The 24,590-nt window shown below is 36.7% G+C and overlaps 1 protein-coding gene across 4 annotated transcripts in view; it reads right to left on the reverse strand.

Annotated features, from left to right (window-relative positions):
- Lrba (LPS responsive beige-like anchor protein) overlaps positions 1 to 24,590 on the reverse strand; it is a 539,975-nt gene that overhangs the window by 456,081 nt on the left and 59,304 nt on the right. For all 4 annotated transcript variants that reach the window (XM_040752567.1, XM_040752566.1, XM_040752565.1 and 1 more), the window contains exons 6-15: positions 20,027 to 20,148; positions 19,813 to 19,939; positions 19,163 to 19,282; positions 17,376 to 17,522; positions 12,440 to 12,637; positions 12,134 to 12,267; positions 7,760 to 7,868; positions 7,319 to 7,471; positions 2,841 to 3,009; positions 257 to 336 (exon numbers count right to left, since the gene is read on the reverse strand). In XM_040752567.1, the coding sequence (XP_040608501.1) occupies positions 257 to 336; positions 2,841 to 3,009; positions 7,319 to 7,471; positions 7,760 to 7,868; positions 12,134 to 12,267; positions 12,440 to 12,637; positions 17,376 to 17,522; positions 19,163 to 19,282; positions 19,813 to 19,939; positions 20,027 to 20,148 (1,359 nt within the window). The remainder of the gene's footprint in view (positions 1 to 256; positions 337 to 2,840; positions 3,010 to 7,318; positions 7,472 to 7,759; positions 7,869 to 12,133; positions 12,268 to 12,439; positions 12,638 to 17,375; positions 17,523 to 19,162; positions 19,283 to 19,812; positions 19,940 to 20,026; positions 20,149 to 24,590) is intronic.

The following is a 24,590-nucleotide window of genomic DNA, read 5'->3' on the forward strand; positions in this document are numbered from 1 at the left end:
CTGCCAAATGAAAAAAAAAAAGAATGCCCTTGAGTTCTCATGGAAATTTATATAACATATATTAAAGAGCCAATCTCCAACTCTGCAATGATTTATGTATACCCAAGAGGAACAAGAAGGAAAAACAGGATGAAAGAAGCATCTCTTAGCAAGGTTTCTGTCATACTTTACTGGCAAAAAATAAACAGAGACCATATTTTATGTGAAATTATTTGCTACAACATGCAGCACGAAGCAGGGGAAGAAACAAACTCACCTTCATCACTAATTGCTTAATGAACATCAGTAAGAATGCTCTCAGAGAAAGTATCTCTTTCTGGTTGGGTCTTGGTCCATCTTTAAAGATACACACAATTAGCATTTCAAAGGTCTCAATGCTAACTAAAATACAATGTTTTCATTTCCAAGAAAAAAAAGAGATAAGCAGAGTGGTACAAGCCTTTAAATTCAGAAGCAGAAGCAGGTAGATCTTTGAGTTTGAGGCGAGCCTTGTCTACAGATTGAGTTCTAAGCTATTCAGAGCACACGCACACGCACAGCCAATCTTCTAAAGAATGGCCTTCCATTTTTCACCAGTGGAAAGGCTAGTATTCACTCTCACATTCAACTGTATATACAATCTCTAAAAGCACAAATAAGTTATAATGTCTGCTGGATGTGACACAGCTTCTGGACTCCTGCATACAAAGGGCATGAAAGTAGGAGAGGGCCTAGCTGGGAAGAGCAGAGTCAGAAGGCGGAGGGAGTAAGTATGATCACAATACACTGTATAAGTGTAAAACATTGGCAAAAGCATAATTTTTGGAAGTTCATACTTCAAAGAAGTAAATGGATTTCAAAAATAAATATAAGGTGAAAAAACTGTACTGGCAATAGTATTTATATTTTGTTCTGAAAGTGCTTGTTATTAAGATACCAAACATTTTTAAAGTAGAGAAAAATCTAAACTTTGGGCAGTTAAATGTTATTATGTGAACTGGGTGTGAAACAACTTTTTCTACTATTGTCCCTTTTAAGTTCTACAAAGGCATGCTTCACCACACAAGCCTGTAAATGAAGAAGGGAAACATTACGCTGACTACCTCTGACATCTCCAGTACTTGGGAAAGACCTTGGTCACACATGGCTCACATTAAGTCAATTTTCATGTCTGCGACATCTAATTCCAAAGAACAAAAATTCTGAAACCAAATAACTATTGTTCTAAGGCCTCAAGTTAGGGACCTGTTTGCCTCATAAATTCTATAGTTTCCCCAGTAATCACTATTTACAGCTAGTGCCCAGACCACCAAAGCACAAGACCACCATGACCTTGAACAGATCAATTAAAATAAAAAGAAAATTGTGTCAAATGTGTTCCACATGATAATTCCTAGACAAATAACAAGCTAAACAGACAAGAACCACAAAATTTGTCCAGCTTCCTTAGCTGACCTGTGAAACTTCCTGAAGTCACTATTTACTTATAAAATGAAGATCAAGACATGAAACTAGCAATCAACAAGTATGTGAAAGTCCTACACCACCAGGAAGTCTCCACCAGGAAGTTCTGGCCTAGAACTGCAAGTGCCACATGGTTGCCAACTTAAACACATCACACAGTTGGTGTCCTTGCAACATTCTCAGCTGTAGATGCATTTTCTCAGAGAATAAAGAGTTTACGTTGAAGGCTACATAAAGTAACATAAAATTACAAAACATATCTTTATAAGTCACTGAACAAAAGACTTTGACAATAATGAAAATACATGGTTTTCTGGCTCCTACAAATTTACTGGTAAGTTGAAGCAACAGTCTTTAAATGCTATCAAAGAAAAGAACACACCCTTATCTCAGCCTATGGGTCTAAGGAGGTGGAGGCTCCTCCAGGTATGCTCCATCATCCGCACAATAACTGCCACAGGCACAGGCAGAGGACCAATGAACAACACAGAGACCAAAAGAGGCTTGAAAATACTTGATACAGGAAGATACTCTTTTGTTGGCTTCCCAGTTTTATAAGTACTCAAAAGTGGACTTGCTGCTTGTAACTACAAAGGGAGGGAACTCCTAAAAACATCTAACACAGAGGAACTAGGCATGTGGAGAGACAGACGCATGCTCTGAGCACTTTCTGACGTTTTCCAAACACCTGCACCGGTTGCACCTGAGCCGGCACCTGGTATCAGCTGATTGGCTCTTTCAACACAAGCCAATTTGACAGAGGTTTTACAAAACTTAAAAAAGTTCTACTTTGACCTCTCCCATGAACTTTCCACATGCTTAGAGAATATTACCCTTGCAGTGCTTGTTCTGATTATGAAAGAAAACAATTACTGAAGTTTTAGGATTTCATTATATCTTTATTAAAAACAGATACCGCCTACATTTCTATGAAATCTCCATCTCCCTAAAGCACCATTTTCAATGACTCTCACTATGATTATCTCAGCACCAATACCAGCAAACAATTAATTTGTTTTGTCCAGTAGCATTGTTTGTTTCCCAAATAATGCAGTAGCACTCTTCCACAACAGTAACACAATATTGGCAACAGCAATTTGTAACAAATAAAATTTTGCCATAATAAAGGGCTGTAGAAAAGGTTAAAAGCACTGGTTGCTCTTCCACAGGACACATGTTTGATTTCCAGCACCTACATAGCAGCTCATAACCTTCCACTCCAGTTCCAAGGGACCTGATACCCTCTTCTGGCTTCTTAAAGCACCAGGCACACACATGGTGAACAGACGTATGTGCAGGCAAAACACTCATAAAATGTAAAATAAGCATATTGTTGATTTACTTTATATCCTGATTTACCATGTGCACAACATAACATTCAGACAGTGGAGTTATACCTAATCCTTTAGGGGTGATACCACTTCGGTCCTGCGGATTCACTGCCCAGTAGTAGTACTTCAGTGTGTGCATGATGAGCAGCACTGTTCCAACTCTCCGAATAGTATTATATATATTGACTGTACCAATGAATTCAGTGGACAGGTAAGTATATAGCATCAACTGAACCTACAAAACCAAAATGAAGAAAACAGTCAGAAAAGCTCATTGACAACTGTCCACAGGCTGTTGTTATATTTGGACTACATTAGTCCAAAAAGAAGCCTAGCTTTATGACATCATCTCAGATATCAAAATACGCAAGCACATACACCTAATTCTTATACAGTAAATACCCCAAAATATGTCAATTTTTACCATATTATCACATGTAAAAAATTCCTTTATCCCCATTTAAAAGCCATCAATATTTCATTAACATCTTTATGCTTTAAGAAATTGTTTGATTTGGTGTGTTTTTCTGGGTCAGTGGGTTTGCTCATTTGTTTTGTTTGTAACAAGGTCTCACTATGTAGCTCTGGCTGGAATGGAACTCAATAGTAGACCAAGCTGGCCTCAAACTCACAGGATTCATCTTCCTCTGTCTCTGGCATCCTGAAATTTAAGAATTAATGGCATATGCCACCAAATCTGGCCTCATATACTTGTTTTGTACATATAGATGTTTTCTGTTGTCTCTCCTTAGACTAAATTTCTTCTATGGGTTAGCAACTGAACATTTATATTACCTTCCTCCACACTAGGCATTTGCATTTTCAACCCTGTGCTGAGACTCACTGCTTGGGAATTTCTCTAAACAGGCAAGTATTAGTTACCTATCTCTTAGATGCTCTATAAATGACCAACCTAAAGATTTAATTAGTAATCCGATTAGAGTAGTATTGTTAAAAAACAAGAATGATGCTGAACCAACTAAAACTGGTGTTTAGTAAACAACTGCAGCTTAGAAAATCAAAAATATGCTGAGATTTCAGCTAATTTGCTGTGTGATAACATATCTGATGTATTTACTGCTGCTAAAATGAGTAGCCACAACCTATCTGTCACTAAAGCAATACGATACTTCCTATAACATGCGTCAAATTCTTAAGCAGGTCAGAAATATTTAGATGTACCTATATACATGGCACTGTTATTATGGATTATAATGACACATACACCATCCTTCATGATAAAATACTGATTAAGGAGATGAACACTGCACAAAAATTCAAGCCATAAAAGCAGACACTGAGACACAGAAGGTCATGGCAGGGCTAGGGACAGCTCAGTAGTCGAGTACTTGCACAGCATGTGCAAAAGAACTGGGTTCAATCACCAGCACCTTAAGGACACAACAACAACAAAAGGTCATGAAGCAAAACATAAATGAAGTGGCACAGGCTGTTAAACATGGTGACTTCAGAGCCAGAGAAGCTATGATGAGATAAAGTGAATCTGTAAGGAAGCCTCATTAATCAAAAAGCATGAAGGAAAGCTTTGAAGGCAAGTAAGTAGTAGAGCAGGCACAAAGAAGGAAAAGAAATTTCAAACAAGAAAAATGGTAGCTAAAAAAATGGTATCACAGATCCGGAGCAATCATTTTCCAAACCTACCCATGCATTAAAAGATCTGGAAAACATTCTTTTTTTAAATTATGAAGCCTTAGTAATAACTCATATTAATGAAATCAAAATCTGCAGTGAATGGAGTAGGACTCTGCTTTACATTTTTGTTTTTAAATCTTTCCTCAACGGATTTCTGCCAGCAGCTACTGGTAACCACCGCTCTAGTGAATCCTTATGGTACCTGCTGATCTACTGAGGACATCCAAATTTATGAATTACAAAATCTAGAGTTGGCAGGAAGTCTTAAAGCAAACTATAAGATTACTTCACTTTGAAAATAATGGAAAACTAAAGTCTGAAAGATTAAAAGGATCTGATAAGATGGCATGCTAGAAACATAAAGGAAGCCTGCTGTGATGCACACCCATAACCCCAGAACTTGGGAGACAAGAGCAAGAGGATCAAGAGCTAAGTCCCAGGCCAGCCAGGACATACAGAGCTAGACTTTGTCTCAAAACCAACAGCAAATAAGTAAAATAACAAATTAGATAAACAAAAAAGTTTATGAAGGCAGGCGGTGGTGGCGCACACCTTTAGTCCCAGCACTCGGTAGGCAGAGGCAGGCGGATCTCTGTGAGTTCGAGGCCGGGCTGGACCGACAGCCTCCAAAACAATACAGAGAAACCCTGTCTCGTAAAACCAAAAAAAAAAGTTTATGAAATCAAATAATATTAAGAATGGTATCAGCCGGGTGTGGTGGCACATGCCTTTAATTCCAGCACTTGGGAGGCAGAGGCAGGTGGATCTCTCTGAGTTTGAAGTCAATCTGGTCTACCAAACAAACTCCAGGACAGCCAGAGCTACACAGAGAAACCCTGTCTCAAAACGCCCTCTTTACCCACTCCCCCACCACCACCAAAATAAAGAATGATATCATGGCAAGAAAAATATGTAAGATTTCATATCAATATACAGATATAAATGAAAGTAAAGACCCCTATGCTAATTAGGAACAAACCTTCCTTCCCTCATCCACTCATCATAAATCATAAATCATAAAGCAGCAACTGCTTCTCACTGTCTAAAATCTATGAGTACAAGAATCAGGCCTGTCTTGTTCACCACTCTTCCCATACTGCACAGAATGAAGTCATCATTCCACAAATACTTTTTTAGCAAACAAAAGACCACTGCAACAAGAAAATTGGTAGTTTCTTCAAGGTCATTTTAAGATCACCTCTGAGCAGCACTAAGGTAAATGAAACTATAAAGGACTCCTGGTCCAAAAGCAAAGGTTAACCATACATCTACAACTCCGACTTCAGGAACCAAAGGAGAATTTACTATGACTCTAATGAAGCTCACATGCTCCCTATAAGCCTAGTTTCACATTCACTACATTGTGCTCTTTAAAAAAGCATTCTCTCACCCTGCAAGCTACATGACCTGCCAGTCAAACTATCTGGATCTTTCCTTTGCTATAATTGTGCTTATGGTAAACTAAGAGCAAATAAAATTCCTTATGATTATACCAAGCAGACAGCCAACAGAAAATGTTAACTTGATATCAAGTCAATTGTAAATTCTAGACAGTAATTAAGGAAATTTATTAAAAAGTATAAAGAAAGAAAAAAATGTGATAATCTTAGGAACATGAAGAAGTCATTTGATTAAGTTAAAGCAGCTAGGTATGTCATAAGATACTTTCTGACAACTTCAAAAGAGACACAAAGCCTTACAAATATGCTGGCTACTAAGAACAAAAAAAAGAGTCTAGTAAAAGATTTTTAACATAACTTGAAACAATCTTTGAAAAGAAATAAGACTAAGGGTCATGAAAGAGAAAAAGGTCAACTTTAACCTGGAGATAAAAAGCTACAACCTCCAGCTGCCTCCTCTGATTATTTCCAAATGGCAATCAGAATCGGCAGCTGTGTTTCTCTTCACCACTGAAAAGACCAGCTAAAAATAAGATATTGTGACCCTAGAAAGAAAGTCTGCAGACATTTTTTTCCTGACAATTAAAGTATGTGCTATGATAGACACAGCAAGTGGGCAGTGGGGGAGGAGGGATAGGAACATGGGGTTAAAATAACACCATTTCTAACAAAAATTGTAAAAAAGATGAATATAGTTATACAAGTTGGTAAAGTTTCTTTATTTCAAGTTATACTTAATATTAGCATTACTAACTTTTTAGGATAACTAACAGTTCAGGGTTTGTAAGGATTTTGTTCACAAACTTTGTGATAACAAAGTCATTTGTTCACATAAGAGTAACCAGTTTGTTGTCAAAGAACTACAAAATTATTTGACAAACACATTAGAATTTTCTGTAATTTAATATTAAAATTAACATAAAATGAGACCATTATATTAGCCTTCAAGAAAAGGAGGCATTTCAGCTGTGGTAGTAAAATGAAACTCAAGAGTTAAACACAGTGGCTGAAGAATGCAGAAAAGAAGCAGAAAACAGGAAGAGGGTAAGATGTAAGGAAATGGGGAGAGGTGAAGAGGGAGGGAAGAGATAGGAGAATGTGTACGTGTACGTGTGTGTGTGTGTGTGTGTGTGTGTGTGTGCGTGCCTGCGTGCGTGCGTGCGTGCATGTGTGTGTGTGTGTGTGTGTGTGTTGTAAACAGAGCAGAGCTATAGATTCTAGGAAAGACAGACTGGAACTGACCTGATTTATACTTTGCAAAACCTTAGTAGAAAAATAAAGTCATAGCTCATATTTCTATTACAAAACAAAAATATATATATGGACTGGTAAATTTTCCTGAAAAGCAAAAAAGTATGCTTGGTCAAAAATGGTTATCTACCAAAAACTTACTTATGAATATGTCTATGTAAAAGGAAAATAGAAAATTCTCACAACTGTCACTTTTCTCAAACACGAAAGATGAAACAAATAAACATTAATATACATCACCTTGGCTGGAGTGTGAATCCATATGGCAGGGTTAAGAAGAATGTGATCACACAATTGTTTCAGTAGGGGCATCCCATTCTGCAGATTGCTCAAATACTTTGAAAACGCAAGGCAAAGTTCAAGTACTGCTCTGCTGACGTGGGATTTGGAAGACTGTGGGGGTGGAAGGAGAAAAGCAGTTTAAATGCTACTACTAATTCAAAGGAAGGTAAGTAAATTACAAGCTGTCAACACCAAAAAAGAAGTTGTCCACAATCTATGTTCAAAGTTAAAGATGGCATGAGGACAGGAAGCAAGGTAAAACAAAATCTACAGTTTAGCTTAGGTAATTTTCTATAGGCAAGGAAATACTCTTGCAGACAGAATTTCTTAACCACGTAGAAAAACAAGTACATGGTTTGCAAAATAATAATAAAAATAACAAAATACTTTGTACTTTACCTTTTCAAGGCTATAACCTATTACCAAAAAGCCCTTACAAGCAAGCATCTGCTCCTGCATAGCGATTGAGTTCTTCAACAACTCCATGATAAAAGCCAGCAAGGTTGTACTAGAACAAGACAAAAGACAATGGTCTGAGAAAAAATATTCCACAAGAAAATATTAAATTCAACATATAGAGCCTTTTATTTATCTTAATCAAATTTTCTGTTTCAGGGCAAGAATGTAGCTCAATAGAAGAGTGCTTACTTGGCATGTGTGTGATTCTGGGTTCACCTTAAACACACAAAGGCAAGTTCTACTAAAACCATCTTCAAGATTATTTCAGAACAAAATACTCATTGTAGAATTAAAACTCACTTAATATTTCATGTATTTTTATAAAAACAGTAGTTTTGAAACAATATGACAAGCATGCATTTCTTAGAAAAAAAACGAACATTTGAAAACAAGTAATAGACATGTGTAAAGCATTAAGAGCTTAACAAATGGTCTTATAAAGAGATAAAAGGGAAACAGGAATACAAGGATGAAATGGGAAGGGAACAGAGGTGCAAGGTAAAGAGGGACAACTAACACTAAAGGCCATTTGAAAAGCCAAATAGAAATCTACTACTGTCAAAGCTTCCTAAAATGTATACATATAGGAAAGGAATTTAAATAGAGTCATCATATAATGGGTATCCTATGATATCAATAAAACGTCCAGTGCCAGGAATGGGTTATATCTTATTGAGTCAATGGCCAAAGGGGTCCTGCCAAGATTACTGGTTGCCTTCCACAACCTGAGAGTAATACCCTATTTCTTATGACTCCATTTACTTACATCACTAAGCATGGATAAATAAAGCTGGAGTTCAAATAAAAGCTCCACTACTACTAGCACTCATAATGCTGGCAGGTACTTTGCACACTTCGAGAAAAGAATAGTCATCATCAGTATCACCCAGTTACAAACCCTTCAGCCTACAACAGCACTCTGCCTATAAGACACGCTGGCAAATAGTGACACATACTATAAAAGTAATCAACTACTTTTCAAATTAGATTTAAGGCTTACTCCGTGAGATGGAAGATGGAACACATACCTGACACTGCTAAAATGGCAAAGAACCTGAAACTAGATAGGTCTTGTGTCTAGGGGGATACCTAATAGTATTTTGCTATAAGAACATAATAATAGAACTATTAATTACATATTGTTATGCTCAGAGATCAGTACATCACTCAGCATTCACCAGAGAAGTCTCTAACACCCACAACTGGACATTGTTCAGAGACTGACAGACTTTGGAGACTCAGCTCTAAATGGAATGTCTTTATCATCCCCTCAAGGCTCAGGGACCTACATAAAGAGGAGGCAAAAAGACTGTAAGAGCCAAAGGTGGTAGATGACTCCAAGGAAACAGGGTCTTCCAGACACAACAGGGATGATAAAGTTACAAACTCACAGAGGCTATGACAGCATGCACAAGATCTGCACAAATTCAAACAAGAAAAAAATCCCAGTGTGGAGAAAGGGAAGTGGACACAAAGTCTCACCCTTAATCAAGAAGCTACTTGCAACTGATAGCTGCTGGGACAGGAAAAAATAAGTTTCTCTAATGGTGTGTCACTGAGCATGTCAACCACAAGACAGAGCAGGCCCCATGCCAAGTATGTTGGCCAACACAAAGAGATTCCATTTGTGTGTGTGTGTGTGTGTGAGAGACAGAGAGAGAGAGAGAGAGAGAGAGAGAGAGAGAGAGAGAGAGAGAGAGAGAGAGAGAGAGAGAGAGAGAGAGAGAGAGAGAGACTTTTGTTTTAGTTTGGTTTTTTTTCATAGATTTAGTTATTTATTTATTTATTTACTTACTTACTTGCTTATTTACTTATTGTGTGTGCAGCATTCAGCCTCTATGTATATCTGTAAGCCAGAAAAGGGCACCAGATCTCATTACAGATGGTTGTGAGCCACCATGTGGTTGCTGGGAATTGAACTCAGGACCTCTGGAAGAACAGCCAGTGCTCTTCACCTCTGAGTCATCTCTCCAGCCCAGATTTTTGGTTTTTTGTTGTTGTTGTTGTTGTTTAATCTTACTGAGGGTTTATTTGTTTTCATTGTCCTTTTTTCTGTCTTTGGTGGGGTTTTTTTTAAGAGGTGGGGAGAGAGAAAAATCATGAAGTTGGGTGGGTAAGAAGGTGGAGAGGAACTGAGAAGAATTGGGATGGAGAAAGAATATAATCAAAATACATTCTATTAAAAATTTTAAATAAAAAGAAAATAATAAATATCATTATTCTGAAATCCAAAAAAAGATACACTGTATAATGTGTGAAAAATTCCAACAATAAATAAAAGCATTATTTAAACAGAAAGAAAGAATGTATGTAAAAAGATAATTGAGCATATTCAATTTTTAGGAGTTAGAGACCAAACAGAAGGAATAAAGCAGAGCAAATAGACTATGGCTTAAACTATCAAAACAAGCAGGACTATATACTGGACTAAGAAGTTGTTCCTAGTCAGGCATGGTGGTGCATACTTTTAATCCCAGCACTTGGGAGCCAAAGACAGGAGAATTTCTGGGAGCTGAAGGCCAGCCTGATCTACAGAGTGAGACCTTATCTCTAAAACCAAAGGAAAGAATAAAGGAGATACAGCATTCTCCACCACCCACAATATGTAGAGACGCCCCAAAGGGAAAGAAAAACATAGGATCAGCTGTCACCACTCTTCCAATGGCTCCTCGGGGAGACCACAGAAGACCCTCATCCTCTACAACAGAGCTGTGGCTACAACACTAGTGAGGATGCTAAAAAGACGGGGGAAGGAAAGAAAGAAAAAACTAATTCCTGTCAAAGAAAGCCACAAAACTTTATCAAGCTTTATGCTTATTGTTATGCCAAGAGTAATTAAATATTTTAAAGTACAGTCAACAAACCAGGTGCAATGGAGCACCTGTAATCCCAACTACTTAACAATGAAAGGCAGGAGATTCTTAAGGTTGAAGCCAGCCTGGGTAACATAGCAAGCCCATCACAAAAATAAATAATTTCACTTAATGGCGTTAGCAAATGCTAGATCCCATTCCTATTTAGAAAAAAATTAAAAATACTTTTGTTGCCTAAAAATAATCTGGATAAAATTATCTCATCATCACAATTAGAAGCCTGGGTCACAGATGCCAAGTCACATACAGGAGGATTTCAGAAAAGAATGGAAAGCTCATTTAAATTTCTCAATAAATGAAATATAATCATTGTACTATACATAATTTCACTGGAATATGCAGCCACAAGAAATTCATTCATTCAGACAGTTCTCATGTTTAATAACTTATCATAAAATCCAAATGTCTCTGCATTTGTTAAGACACAATTCTATAGCACAGGATATAAAATATGCCAGTATACAACCTAATCTTTAAAAAAAAACAAATCCCTTTAATCCCATTAAGATTCTCATTTTTCAATTGAATGAATAATTAACAAACTAAAATATTAAAACATTTATTCCCATAATAAACCCCAGCGCCGGGCGGTGGTAGCGCACGCCTTTAATCCCAGCACTCGGGAGGCAGAGGCAGGCGGATCTCTGTGAGTTCGAGGCCGGGCTGGACCGACAGCCTCCAAAACAATACAGAGAAACCCTGTCTCGTAAAAATCAAAAAAAAAAAAAAATCCCTGCAAAATAAAAGCTTTCAAGTTTTAAAATTAGATTAGACAAATTATATATATAGATGTATAGTATTTTATATATAATATCATATATAATGGGGTGTTTGTGTGTATTTTGGTTTTGTTTGTCTTGTTTTTTTTTTTTTTTTTTTTTGCGACAGGGTCTTTCCACACAGCCCTTGCTGTCCCAGAACTTACCCTGTACAACAGGCTGACCTAAAACAGCAATTTTCCTTGCCTCTGCCTCCCAAGGGCTGGCATTAGAGGCTTTATCACAATGTCCAGCCAAGATATAAACATTATGAATAAATCCACTATTACCATGTTAACTTTATTCTATAACACTTACTATGAATTTAGGGTTTTCAAATTTTTCTATTAAAAAACCAGAATTACATTAATAATAATAAAATTAGTAGAGATTTATATATTGCTTATACATAAATTTCTCTAAAATATTGTTATTATACAACAAAATGAATGGCAAAAAATACTATTCGGTTCAATAATCATGAAAAATGTATTTCACATAAAATTAAAGAAAGGGTCACCAGGTACGTAATGCTCACCATAATTCTGGCTCTCAGAGAACTAGGGCAGAAAGATGGCAGGCTTGAGATCATGGCGGGCTATATAGTGAATTGTAGGCCACTGGGGTTGGGGCTACATAGTAAAACCCTCTCTCAAAAGTAACAATCAAAAAAAACCACTCACCAGATGGTCAAATCAACCTCATCAGATAAATGTTGCCTATAATCCAGCTGTGCAAAAAGTGGAAACAAAACTTGTACTCCTCCAATTGAATGCATGGCACTTTGGATGGAATGTGTTACAACTGCCTTTACATCCTTGGAAAAGAGAAAACACAGTAAAGGTTTCAGTGATTTCTTTTCTAAAGCAATTAAAAAGTAAAATACAACAGGAAATGCAAGTACACTAAATGTGGAAAACTAACGAACACACCTCAATAATTCATTGATATTTCCACTTGATACATTATTAAAACATCTGAAACAGTACCTGGAGCATGAGTGCATGGGGTGAATGAACAAAAATCGAAGGATTGTCCTTAGGAGATGACTCGAGACACAGCTGGGCATCTGTGGCCCGTGGATTGTATGTGAAGGCAATGGCACTGGAGAGTTTGCCATCATACAATAAAAGTTTATGATGCTCAGCAAGGAAAAGGTCACTTTCTGCTTTAAATTTAAATGTACCCTGTTAATTATAAAAGCAAACAAGCAGGTAAGGTAATATACACACCATATAAGAAACTCTAAATACAAATAACCAAATATAAAATCTAATAATACTAGATAAAATGACTGACCCTATCCACATAAAGTGAGTCATTACATCCATGATTTATCCTCTTAATGACACTTTTGATGAATCACATTAAATCTAACTATCCATGCACCCTCAAGAAGTCTATGTATTATAGTGGTGCCCATAGCGTGTTCTGTCTGTGAAGTTCACTTGGTCTATGTACTTGCCCACATCCTCTTTCCTTGTAGATCTCAATTTTGTTTGCTCTACCTACAATGCCATCTGCATGTTCTTTCAATGGTGTCAAACATTATTTTATACAGTCCTATAACAAATAACAATGTTTTGATCAGTGAAAGACTGTGTATACAGGGTTGAAGAGATGGCTCAGTAATTGAAAGCATTGACTGCTCTTCCAAAGACCTCAGGTTCAGTACCCAGCACCTACACAGCAGCTCATAACTATATGTAACTTCCAGTTCTAAGAGATCCAACACCACCACACAGACATACATGTAGGCAAAACTAGTGGTTCTATACCAGCAAGACCTGAACATCTAACACAGATGAAGCAACAGAAAATGACCTTAAAAATAACTTTATGAAGATGATAGATGCCCTTAAAGAGGAAATGAGAAACTCCCTTAAAGAAATGAAGAAAAGGAAAAAAATTACAAGAAACCAACAAATCCCTTAAAGAAAGCAAGGAAAGCCAAGAGATAAAAATCAAGCAGGTGAAGGAAACAATCCAAACAGTTTAAGACCTGAAACTGAAATAGAGGCAATAAAGGAAACACAAACTGAGAGAATGCTAGAAATGGAAAATCTGGGTAAATGAACAGGATCTACAGATGTATGCATAACCAACAGAATACAAGAGACTGAAGAGAAAATATCAGGTGTTGAAGATACACTAGAGGAAATAGATTCATTGACCAAAGAAAATGTTAAATACAACAAATTCTTAACACAAAATATCTAGGAAATCTGGGACACCATGAAAAGACCAAACCTAAGGATAGAAGCCCAGTTCAAAGGCGCAGAAAAGATATTCACCAAATCATAGAAGAAAACTTTTCCAACCTAAAGAAGGAAATGCCTATAAAGTACAAGAATTTTACAGAATACCAAATAGACTAAACAAAGTTCCCTTGTTACATAATAATCAAAACACCAAACATACAGAAAAAACAAAGAATATTTAGAGCTGCAAAGGAAAAAAGCCAAGTTAGCATATAAATATAGGCCTGTCAGAATTACACCTGACTTCAAATGGAAACTCTGAAAGCCAAAGATTCTGGATAGATGTTCTACAGACACTAAGAGACCAAGGGTGCCAGCCCAGACTACTATAACCAGCAAAGCTTTCAATCACTATAGATGGGGAAAGCAAGATATTCCACAACAAAACAAGATTTAAACAATACATATCCACTAATACAGCCCTACAGAAAGTAATGGAAGGAAAACTCCTACCTAGGAAGCAAGCTACACCCACAGAAACATAGACAATAGATAATCCCAACACCCAAAATATGGGAAAAATACACACAATACCAACAACAAAAATGTCAAAAATAACAAGAATCAACAATCAATGGTCATTGATACCTCTTAATATCAATTATCTCAATTTGCCTACAAAAAGACACAGCAAAACAGAATAGATATGAAGACAGAATCCATCCTTCTGCTGCACACAAAAAAACACACCTCAACTTCAAAGACAGACATTACCTCGGAGTAAAAGGTTGGGAAAAGATTTTCCAATCAAATGGACCTAAGAAACAAACTGGGGAAGCTATCCTACTATCTAACAAATTCAAACTAAGATTAATCAAAAGGGATGAAGAAAGTCTCCCAACTAAAAAAGAACTAGATCCAGATGGTTTCAGTGCAGAATTTTACCAGAAATTCAAAGAACAGCTAATACCAATATTCCTCAAATTGTTCCACACAATAGAACAGAAAGAACACTGACAAACTCCTTTTATGAGGGTACAGTAACTCTTATACGCAAACCACACAAAAAAAGAGAACTACAGACCAACCTCCCTCATGAACATTGATGCAAAAATACTGCCATCAGCCGGGCATTGGTGGCGCACGCCTTTAATCCCAGCACTCAGGAGGCAGAGGCAGGCGGATCTCTGTGAGTTCGAGGCCGGGCTGGACCAACAGCCTCCAAAACAATACAGAGAAACCCTGTCTGGTAAAACCAAAAAAAAAAAAAAAAAAAAAAAATACTGCCATCAGGGAAATGCAAATCAAAACAACTCTGAGATACCATCTCACTCCTGTCAGAATGGCTAAAATCAAAAACACCAATGATAGTTTATTCTGGTGGGGATGTAGAGAAAGAGGAACGCTCCTCCACTGCTGGTAGGAAGGCAAACTTATACATCCACTTTGGGAATCAGTATGGCAGTTTCTCAGAAAAATTGGGAATCAGTCTACCTCAAGATCCAGCAATTCCACTCTTAGGTATATACCCAAAGGAAGCACATTCATACCACAAGGGCATCTGTTCAAATATGTTCATAGCAGCATTATTTGTAATAGCCAGAACATAGAAGCAACTTAGATGCCCCTCAACCAAAGAATGGATAAAGAAAATGTGGTACACATACAAAATGGAGTACTACTCAGTGGTTAAAAAACAATGACATCTTTAAATTCACAGGCAAGTGGATAGAACTAGAAGAAACCATCCTGAGGTAACCCAGACATAGAGAGAAAAACATGGTATATACTCTCTCATAAGTGGATATTAGACAGAGAACAAAGGATAACCAGCCTACAATCCACAACCCCAGAGAAGCTAGAAAACAAGGAGAACTCTTAAGAGACATACACAGGACCCTCTGAAAAGGGGAAAGGGACAAGATCTCCTGAGTAAATTGGGAGCACAGGGGGAGGGGGAGGGAGAGAGGAGAGAGAGGAAAGTAGAAGGGGAGGAGAACATGAGGGATCAGGAAGGTCAAGTTGGAGAAAGGACAGAGAAGGAGAGTAAAGAAAGGGATAACATGATAGAGGGAGACACTATAGGGTTAGCAAGAAACCTGGTACTAGGGAAATACCCAGGAATCCACAAGGACTACTCCAACTAAGAATCTAAGCAATAGTGGAGAGGCTACCTTTAATACCCTTCCCCTATAATGAGAATGATGACTACCTTAAATGCCATCATAGAACCTTCACCCAGTAGCTGATGAAGCATAAGCAGAGATTCACAGCTAAGCACTGAGCCAAGCTCCTGGAGTCCAGTTATAGAGAGAGAGGAGTGATGAGCAAAGGGGTCAAGACCTTGTTGGGGAAACTAACAGAAACAGTTGACCTGAGCAAGTGGGAGCTGGGGAACCTGTGTAAGACTGAAATAGGCCCCCTGAACATGTGTGTCAGTTGAGGGGGTTTGAGCAGTCTATGGGGCCACTGGCAGTGGAACCAGTATTTATTTCTAGTGCATGAACTGGCTTTTTGGAACCCATTCCCTATGAAGGGATACCTTCCTCAGCCTACATACCCACCTCCCACCCCCCCTCCCACCGATCCCCAGCTCAGTTTTGTACCAAATAATGTGACAAAGTTTGGTGATTCCCCATGGGAGGCCTCACTCTCTCTGAGGAGTGGATGGGAGGGGGGAGATGGGAAGAGGGTGGGAAGAGTGGGTGCACCAGAGGGAGAGGGAAATGGGATTGGTATGTAAAATAAGACTTTTTATTTTTAGAAACACTCTTATTTACATATCCATCTCTCCCATTCCCTCGCCCTCCCATCATCCCATGCTTCCCACCAACCCCAACCCACCCACCACCAACTCCCCAGGGATAGTGAGACCCTCCACAGGGGATTATCAAAGTCCATCACATTATTTGGGGGCAGGCCCAGGCCCTCCTTTCCAAATCTGGACTGCAAAAATAAGTTTGTTTTAAATTTAGATTTTTAAAAGTAGGTAAAAAAAGACAGTATACATATATAGAATGAAATACTATTTGGCCATTAGAATGAATTAAATTCTGTCAGTTTGGCAATATAGATAGAACTGGAGGACATATATTAAGTAAAATAACCCAAGACACAGGCAGATAAATGCTCCCTGTTCCCCCTCATACTTGAAATCTAAGAATGACAATCTCTAACAAGTTGAAAGCTGAATGACAGTTACCAGTGGTGGTGGAGAAAGAATGATCAATGGTCACTAAATTATACTTAGACAAAAGAAAGTTGTGGTGCATGACTGTACAACAAAATAACTATAAATAAGAACAATATATATTTAGAAAAAGCAAAGGAAAGGTCAGGGCATTTTATCACAAAGAATAGTAAAAGTTTGAGAAGACAAATTTGCATATAACAACGTATATATTTTAATACCATGTGATACCCCATGAATATACACAATTTTATGTCGCCTTAAAAACAGATTTGCCTTCATGAAAAGAATTAGAGCATGAAACAAAACGGAGACTTAAGCTAGCGCTTCTCACAGTTCTTCACGAAGGTCAAATACACTGCATTTCTCTCAGAATGTAAAACGCACTTTGACCCCTGTGATTTCTCTGCCATACTCCCAGTGCCCCTGGTATATACTATAACTACTCAAGGTGCAACTTCTCATGTAAGAACCACTGTCAAATCAAGCCCAAGGAACACTCAACCACTAAGCAATGAACAGTAAGTTAAGTACCTTGTACCCCAGGCCCAACTGATAAATAGCAAAAATCTGAGCTGCGTTAAGAGCGTCACTGAAAAGGTAAACTGCAGTCATCTGACCACAGAACACCCGGTTTGCATCTGCTGTTTCTGATGAGCCCAGGAAGCATTTGTCAAAGGTCTGTAAAAGAGTAGAGATATTATTTTTAAAAAAATCATATGCTCTAGAAGTGATAGATGATACATATAATAGATGAAACACTATTTGGCCATTAAAATGAAATAAATTCTGTCATTTTGACAATGTGGATGGAACTAGAGTATATATATTAAGCAAAAAAGCCAAGACACAGGCCAATAAATGCACACACACACACACACACACACACACACACACACACACACACACACACATATATATATATATATATATATATATATATATATATATATATACGAATGTGTCTTTCTAAAGTATATCTGAATAGAATAAAACAATTCTTGTAGCACTTCATTCCTTCATACCTGGAGTGGAGACTGGGAATGGCATATTAAAAATGGATGAACACAGTTTTCTAAGTTATAATAATTACAACTTGTTAACAATGAGACAATAAAAAAGAAAATCAGACAAGCTGATATGATACTAAGTGAAAAAGTTAAACATCTAAGTTGAAGAGAAGGCTTTGTCTAAAGCAGGAAACTAATGCTCTTGGTTTGGAATTTACTCCTCACTGCCCCCTTCTTTACATAAAAAGATGAGTGTTCCTCATTTACAAGAGCCTGCTAAGAGACTACGGAAGCACATACTGTTTATCATCACCACAGGATACAGGGTTCCGTACCTATTTTCAGGTAGAAAGTGAGCAAGACTATGTAGTCAATAAAGTGACATACCCAAGTTTCAGAACTCTGATACAATGACAACATGAGCTCTTAAGGCTAATATTATCAACATGAATATGAGTGTTAAAAAATGATAAGAAAGAATTGAATGGTGAATGAATAGTATAGTTTGAAGCCATTTTCCTAGTGTTTTTTTTCTAAGCTTTCTATAAAAAGAATTTTAGGAGGGGGGAATAATACCATTTCTATTTTCATTCTAACCTTTGAATCCTGAAAATATAATAAAAACTAACGGTATCAATATCAGCTATGAAGTGTATGCCAAGTGTATGGGCATGTGTCATCTAACTCATTTACAAAATAATCATCTTTATTTCTACCTAGAATTTAATGATAAAACCAAAATAATACCTTAGTTGACAAATCAACAAGTTCTATCAAAAAATTAACATACTAGTCAAATATGACTGTAAAAATACATTACAGTGTTCAAAATGTATACTCAGATTTTGAAATACTGTCTTGTTTATAAATTTCATCCTTCAAAACAATACTTTTTCATGGTATACCGATTAGTTTTTGTTAACTTGACACAGGCTAGAGACACCTGCAAATACAGAGCCTCAGATAAGAAACTATCCCCATCAGATTAGTCTGTAGGCTAACCTGGGGGCATTTCTTGACTGATGACTACCATGGGAGGGTTCAGCCCACAGTGGGGAGTAACATCTCTAGGCACATGGTCTTGCGTGTGTATAAGAAAGCAGGCTGAGCAAGAAATGAGGATCAAGTGAGTAAGAAGCACCCCTCTATGGTCTCTGCATCAGTTCCTGCACTAACTTCCTTTGATGATGGACTGTGGCATGGAAGTGTACATCAAATAAAGCCTTTCATAATCCCCAGGTCACTGTTGGTCAGGTGCCTTATCACAGAATGGAAACAATAAGACACATGCATATTTCTGAAACTACTTACATCACTGGTGTTGACAAACCATGTTATCTCTCCATAGGAAGCAAGCTCTCCATTCACGTAGCATCGAAGCTCACTGTTCTTCCATCGGTTGTAAATGTGCACTATAGTTACCATGTACCACTGAGTAAGCAAAAATAATGATTCTCTAAGTAATACGACCTCACTGATAGAAACTAAAAATTGGAAGATTTTAATTAAACTTTAGAACAATGTTAGTCCAATATTCAACTTCTAGGACAGTATTTATTCCAGGAAAATCTCAGCAGGTCTTAATCACTAGATAATAGATAATAGGTAATATATAATAGCATAAAAATTTTCAAACATACATCCAAAAAATGTAATGTCTGGTATAAACATCTTCTTTAGAATTTGAACATTTTCCCATCTGCATCTGCTACCTACCGTCTACACGTTATTGGTGCTTTACTACCTCTAACTTGTAAGGTATAAAAGAAGACAGCACTAAAGTAAGTATAAAACCTACAAATAACTAAATATTCAGTCATTTTATGACCCAAACCACAGACCTAACAACTATTGAGGAACTTAAATACACTTTTTGGAAGTGTAAACAGCACACATGGTTAACACAGCACTATGCAAGCGTCATAGCTTCTTAAAGGAACCAGCTCAGGAAGAGCACATACCTTTTGTGGCTTGAAATCAAACTTCACACAGTGTTGAAAGCCTTTTCCTTTTGACTTTATTGAGGTTATAATCAAACAGCCTCCAACAAAATGGGCAGAATAGCCAAGACCTTTGCTGGTTCTGAAACTACAAAGAATAAATTTTCATTTTACCTCTAAATACTCTCATTTTCAAGAAAAGGTATTAACATTAATCAAGTCTAGAAATGCATACCAATACAAATATGGTTTATCCTTGTCAACATTAATATTATTTACAGGATCCATTCTAAGCCAGGTGTGAAATGTGAAGCCATTCTGGTAAGGCCATCTGGCTATAGGAGGTAATGCAATAGCCTAAAGAAAAAAAAAATAAATGCAGTTACTAACTTGCCTGAAAATTTTTATTACAGAACTCATGAAAATAAGACTTTACAATTCTATGTGTGTTTCTGCTATCATATTACTTTAAGTTATAAAAACATCTCAAAGCAGACTTTATTTGAAAGAAAACATTTGCCCAAATAAAAATTGGTAACTATTAATTAATTAAATGAAGCATTCAGTGTAGACAGCTGATGACAAACTCAAGTTTCTTGTTTAAAGAAATAGTGCTAAGATCACTGAACACTGAAATCTGACAAAAAAAATTGATAGAGATAAATGGCTTGATAGATGATAGAGAAATAAGTTAAAGGCTTAATGTATATTATTTTTGTAAACCACAAATATAAAATTAAACAAGATTATTTGATATATTTTTAAATGGTATTCATAAGCCATTTTATAAAAAGTTTTATACTTAGTTTAAATTTTTTAAATATAATATTAGCTGGGCATGGTGACATATGCCTTTAATCCCAGAACTTGGAAGGCATTGGCAGGTGTATTTCTGAGAATTCAAGACTAACCTGGTGCACACAGCAAGTGGCAGAATAATCAGGACCACAGTCTGAGACCCTATTTCAAATAAACCAACCAAACAAAAAAAATCTATATAGACATATGTAATATTATATAACAAAGGGCTTCTGAATAGCAACAAAGACTTAAAAAGCTAAAAAAAAAAGTTAGGAGACACAGGCCAGATTCAAAACCCATGAAAAGATACAATAATGAACATTGGCATAAAGTCTTTACTGCGTTAGACAATCCCTTTACAAGTGTTAAAAAATAAAAAAGGCTGGAGAGACGGTTCAGTGGTTAAGAGAACTGGATGCTCTTCCAAAAGACCAGGCTTCAATTCTCAGTACCCACATGACAGCTCACAAATGTCTATAACTCCAGTCCCACAGAATCTGACACCCTCACACAGACATACATGCAGGCAAACACTAGCACTCATAAAATAGGAATAGATAATTTAAAATGTTTTTAAAAAAACACATAAATTGAATTTCAATAAAATGTAAAACTAAGCTTTGAAAGATACCTTTTAAAACTTTAGAAGACATAATATAAGAATGGGAGAAGATATTTGCCATACTGAGTATCTGATAAGAGTCTTATCCAAGACATACCAAGAATTCTTAATACTCAGTAATAAAAAGACAAATACAAGGCTAATCACAGAGATGCACACTTTTAATTGCAGCACTGAGAAGGCAGAGCCAAGATCTTTACTAGCTCGAGTCTAAGCAGCTCTACATAGCAAGTCCCAACCCATAAAGAACTACATAGGGAAACCCTGTCTCAAAAAAGTATAAAAAGTAACACACTAATGGCCAATAAAGACATGGAAAGATGCCCAGTATTGCTAGTCATCAGGAAGTTACAAATCAAAATCACAGGGATAGAGGTATAGTTCAGTGGAGCAGCACCCAACCAGAACACACAAAGTCCTCAGATGGTTCCCCAATACTGGAAGGGAAAAAAAAAAAGAATCCCCTAATACAACATTAATTAGTATCAACAAGGAAAGAAACTGGAATCTTCAAACACTGCTAATGAGTCTGTGAAACTCTGAAGGAATTCCTCAAAGCGTTAACCAAAGATGCTAAAACCAAAAAAAAAAAAATCCCATCTCTAGGTTTATACCCAGTACAAATAAAAACTTACATCCACATAATAAACTATACATAGAAGCTCTGAGTAACATTAGTCTTCAAAGTCTAAAAGTTACAAAAATCCATTAAGTTACTAGTTCTCAACCTTCCTAATGTTGCGACCCTTTAATACAGTTCCTCATGTTGCGGTGAACCCCAACCATAAGATTATTTTCATTGCTATTTCATAACTGTAATTTTGTTACTGTTATGAATAGTAACATAGATATCTGATATGCATGATATCTGATATGCCTGCCCTGTGAAAGGGTCATTTGATTCCCCCCACCAAAGGGGTCCAGACACACAGGTTGAAAACCACTGTATTAAATGAAGAACAACTAAATGTGAAAGGCCCATACAATAGCCTATAAAAATCCATAAAAAGGAATAATGTACTGATGATACAAGCTATGGGATGGGTGGATCTTGAGAATATTATTCCAAGAAAAAAATCCAACCCCAAAGACCACCTGTTGTATGAAAACCATGTATATTCATGGTCCAGAATTGACAAATCCAGAGAAACAGAAAGTAGACTGGTGACAAATATAAAGGCTTGATGATAATGTTCTAAAATGTGCTGTGATAGTCTCACAACTTAATGCTTTAAATTGTATACTGCAAAAGAACTCACTATAAGATATGTGAATGTTATATCAGTTTTTAAAAATAAAATCAAACTATATACTTCAAGCCTTTCTTTTGCTGTTTGTCACATACATCAATTATATAATATATACACACATACTCTTTCATATATATTAGGTCACAAAACATGAAAAACATAACAGAAACATATTTATATAATAATACTTTCAAAACTAGAAGCAGATAGTTTTATCTAAAGGTTGCATTGAAGAAAACTGACTACATTTTCAATGTATGCCTAATGTCTCTTTCACCTAAAATGAGAACAGATATAACAGCTTATTTAAAAAAGTTTTGCCTGCCAGGCATTGGTGGCATACCACTTTAATCCCAGCACTTGGGAGGCAGAGGCAGGCGAATCTCTGTGACTTTTGAGGCCAGCCTGATCTACAGAGTGAGTTCCAGGACAGGCTCCAAAACAATACAGAGAAACCCTGTCTCAAAAAAAAAAAAAAAACAAAAAACAAAAGCCTGTGTACATCACAATTTCCTTTAAAGCTATCTTTGAAGAATGAGTTACTGAAGTTATTTTAACTTATTTTAAACACTTACTCTTTAAATTTCAAAGGCTGTTCAGCTGAACCTGCTCTACTTTCAAGATAAATGAAGTAGCAGAATGGACAGGTTTCAACCTCAGAGAACTATAAAAAGTAAATCTTAATATCATGCATTGAAAAATAGTTAATCTTGTAAGAACATTTTTGCATGTCAAAAGTAAATAATAAGCTTAATGGAAAGAGACTAATGTTATCTGAAAAATTATAAAGGAAAAATCAATGAAAGTTTTAAAAGCAAGTCATATATTCTGTACTTAATATTCGAACTTCTCAAAGGAATTGGGTGATATGAAACATGCCTACAAATTCAGACACTTAGGAAGATGAGGCAGAAAAATTCTAAGTTGAAGGCTAGCTTGGGCAACAAAGTAAGATAAAAACAAAACAAAACAAGGAAATCGCAAAAAACAACCAAATAGCCGGGTGGTGGTGGCGCATGCCTTTAGTCCCAGCACTCGGGAGGCAGAGGCAGGCGGATTTCTGTGAGTTCGAGGCCATGCTGGACCGACAGCCTCCAAAACAATACAGAGAAACCCTGTCTCGTAAAACCATAAAAAAAAAAAACAACCAAATATCACAAAAGTATTTAGTTTTGTTTTACTTCATTTTATTTTATTGAGACTGGGCCTCGGGTAGCCCAGACTGGCCTCAAATTCCCTATGTAGTCTAGGATGACATTGACCTACTGAACTTCCTGCCCCCACCTCAAAATTTTGGGATCATAGGCAGGAATCAAGAGACTACAAATGACCTACTAAAATACATCCTTATCTTTTAGCAGACAGTTCTTAACTACATAGAAGTGAACAAGCAAACAAGATTTATATGATTATCAAAGTAATAAATGAAAGGTTGAAGATCTTCTAAAAAGTAAGTTATTATAGACTGACTATTGTAATAATGAATTGTTTAAAGATTCCACAAATTACATACCTACAGACTGTATGTGCCCTTAGTGGCCTTATTTATAAAGTAGTCAGGGCTAAGGACATAGCTCAGTGATAGTTTGCTTGCCTATTATGTCCAGGTGTGGTGGCATGTACCTGTAATCCCAGAACTCAAGAGACTCAGACAGTAAAAGCTCATCTGAGGCCAGCCTCAGCTATACTGAGAGTCTGATATTAGCCTCAAGTTGTACAGCAAGTTCCTGTCTTTAAAAAAAAAAAAAACCTGTGCTTTTATAAGAATCATTACAAAGCAAGATAACGTGCCTGCTAAATTTCAAAGAGTTTCTCTTTCTATATCCCAGATGTAAAATAAGCAGAGGAAAGGATGTGTAAGGCTAAAAAAAAAAGATGTTCAAAAAGACAGAAAGTCAAAGTGTTGTACTCTGACAGATACCTAAAATCACAAAGATAAATTCACAGGAAAGTGTAACTACATATGGAAAAAAAGACTGTTATTCCTTCACTGAACCAAGCTTTGAGTAGGCAGCTTTCTCAAATGCTTTCAGCATCCATTTCTCTGTCTCTCAAACTGCTAGGAGAAACTGTCCTAAGGATTCAGTAAGCCCATGCTGAAAAGCTCCTGCCTAACTTAGAACTTC

This window comes from Mesocricetus auratus, unplaced genomic scaffold (genome assembly GCF_017639785.1).
Source record: "Mesocricetus auratus isolate SY011 unplaced genomic scaffold, BCM_Maur_2.0 Super-Scaffold_100009, whole genome shotgun sequence".
In the NCBI taxonomy this organism is placed as follows: Eukaryota; Metazoa; Chordata; class Mammalia; order Rodentia; family Cricetidae; genus Mesocricetus; species Mesocricetus auratus.